General features: G+C 41.2%; 1 protein-coding gene across 1 annotated transcript in view; it reads right to left on the bottom strand.

The window, feature by feature from the left end:
* LOC143038348 (uncharacterized) overlaps positions 1 to 2,500 on the bottom strand; it is a 124,066-nt gene that overhangs the window by 2,580 nt on the left and 118,986 nt on the right. Inside the window, exon 26 of the mRNA XM_076207379.1 lies at positions 2,272 to 2,500. This exon is cut by the window's right edge and continues 58 nt beyond it. Coding sequence (XP_076063494.1) covers positions 2,272 to 2,500 — 229 coding nt within the window. The remainder of the gene's footprint in view (positions 1 to 2,271) is intronic.

The following is a 2,500-nucleotide window of genomic DNA, read 5'->3' as shown; positions in this document are numbered from 1 at the left end:
TGGATTACATTTTACCCTTTTGCTCACGCGTTTATGGTATCAATAGGGATATATATTTTTGTTAGTTTTTTTCTTTCACGGCTACAAGAAGACCTCAATGTGTGAATAAACTTGGTGTTTTCTGATACATTTGTGGATACTTCACACTTATTCGTCAGAGGCGCACTATATACATAGTACGCGTTATAGGCTTGTGAGGCAAGCCTATAACGCCTACTCCTTGTCCAAGAAGAAATGGTCCCCTATACTGTGTGTCATAAATCCGAAGAAATGCTGCGTTGACTGGACGAAAGGGAAACGTAAGGACTTACTTTTCGAAATTCCCATGGCCTAGCGGGAACTGGAGGACCACACAACTGACTGCTATTTTCGTCTGATCAATGCAAAAGATGTTGGCAAGAAAAACGACATAGATTCACGTATCCTAGTACCCCCTCAGCAATTCGACTTTTTAGTGGGCTGTCTCCGTCTGAAGAGGAAGGTAGCGACGAAATGGAAGAGGCTGACGATGAAATTCAAGAAATATTGGCAGACTCCAACGACCTTTCTTATGCTACATCAGTCATCAACTCCTCAGCAGTTTACTCAGCCAGAGTTGAACGACCTTATGCGTGATTTGGGTCACTAAAAAAGCAGCAGAAATTTTAGCTTCTAGGTTGCAAGAAAAAGTTCTACTTAACCAAACCACAAAAGTTTCATACTTCCGAAATCGGGAACAAGTTTTCGTAGAATTTCTTAAAGAGGAGAATAAGTTTCTTTATTGCCATAATATCTCGGGTCTCTCCATGAATTAGGGATTCCATTGTATGATTCAAACGATGGGAGATTATTTCTAGATAGTTCTAAGCGCAGCCTGAAGTGTATTCTACTACATAATGGCAATATCTATGCAGCTGTTTCAGTGAGTCAGTTTATGTTTACGAGAAGAGCATAATGATATCAAAACTGTGATGGACCTACTAAAATACCACAAGCTACCTCCCTTATAAGGGGGAAAAAGCCTTTGGTATATGTATGTATGTACAACTGGACAATTTGCGTGGACCTCAAAGAGGATCTATAAAGTATCTTTGCTTTCTTTGCATGTGGGACAGCCGAGTTAGAGACAAGCATTGGGAACCAGAAAGAGTGGCTCTAACATGAGATTCTGGAAACTTATATGCCAAATATTGTCAATTATCCATTTGTCAGTCGAGAAAAGAAACAGTTTGTCAGAGCATTAAATACTGACGGTGAATACTTCCAACACATAGTCTCGGTTCTCCCTGCTTTGTCATTCGAGAAGGTCAAGGCAGGTGTGTTAGATGGACCACAGATTCGCGCACTTGCACGTGATAAGACTGTCAGAAAGATGAATGATAAGGAAAGGAGAGCGTGGCTTTCATTTGTGGCGGTAATGGAAAGCTTTATCGATAATGAAAAGGCTGACAACCCTTGTAACAACATTGTTGGCAGCTTTTCATGACCTTGGATGCAACATGTGTGTCAAACTCCGTTTTCTATGCAGTCATCTTGGAAATTTGCATGAGAACTTAGAGAAAGTAAGTGACGAGTAAGGCGAGCGGTTCCATCAGGACATCAAAGTCATGGAGGAGCGCTATCAAGGGAGATGGGACACACATATGATGGCAGACTACTGCTGAAACATTAAACGAGATTGCCCTGAGACAGTCCACAAACACAAGAGCTTCAAGTGCAAATTCCTGCCTGAGTAAAATGTAACTGAGCTTTGTATCTCCATAGCAACCAAATTCTTACCTAACAATGAGTTTCATATCAAATTTAATCTTACTGTCGATTGAACATGTTTTAAATTGTGTTGTGAATAGATTAAGACTATGCAACATTTTCTTTTTATTCGCCCGCTAATTCAATGAGAATTTAATCATGTGTTTCCTCTGATAGACGATGATGCGAGTGAGATGGAGACAAAATGTTTATATTTTGAAAAACCTCGATTGGAAATAAGAAAAAATAAGAGCTTTAAAAAAAAACCCTTCATATTTGAAATCAGTACATTTAAAATAGATGATACCAGTGATTGATATCAATGGAACAAAAATTCTGTTGAATTGTGTTATCGTTATCATTTTCATCACCACCCTCATTATCATCATCATCAACAGGGTGACGGTGATGATGATAATACCCAACTTTGGGCTGACGCTGACAAAAAATAAAGGAAGAAACAAAAGTAAGGCAGGTTGAAATCACTATTGCCACGTACCACGTAGGTTTGGTAAAGTCATCATCGTAATCCTTCTTTCTTACCTGGCCGTGCCATAGAAGGAGCCCCTGCGTTGCTAAAGTCGTGAAGTTGAAGGCCACCGATGTGCGGTGAGGTGCAGCGGATCTTCTGGAGGCTAAGGAGGATGAAGAGGAGGAGGAGGAGGAGGAGGAAGAGGAGGGTGAGGACGTGGAGGAAGAAGAGAAGGACCGGGAGGAGGAGGAGGAGGAGGAAGGAAAGAGGGAAGGAAGAGGTGGAGGGGAGCGTCCAGGG

Source organism: Oratosquilla oratoria, chromosome 24 (genome assembly GCF_046742065.1).
Source record: "Oratosquilla oratoria isolate Oo_2021 chromosome 24, ASM4674206v1, whole genome shotgun sequence".
NCBI classification, from domain to species: domain Eukaryota; kingdom Metazoa; phylum Arthropoda; class Malacostraca; order Stomatopoda; family Squillidae; genus Oratosquilla; species Oratosquilla oratoria.
This window is presented reverse-complemented; position numbering and strand designations above follow the sequence as displayed.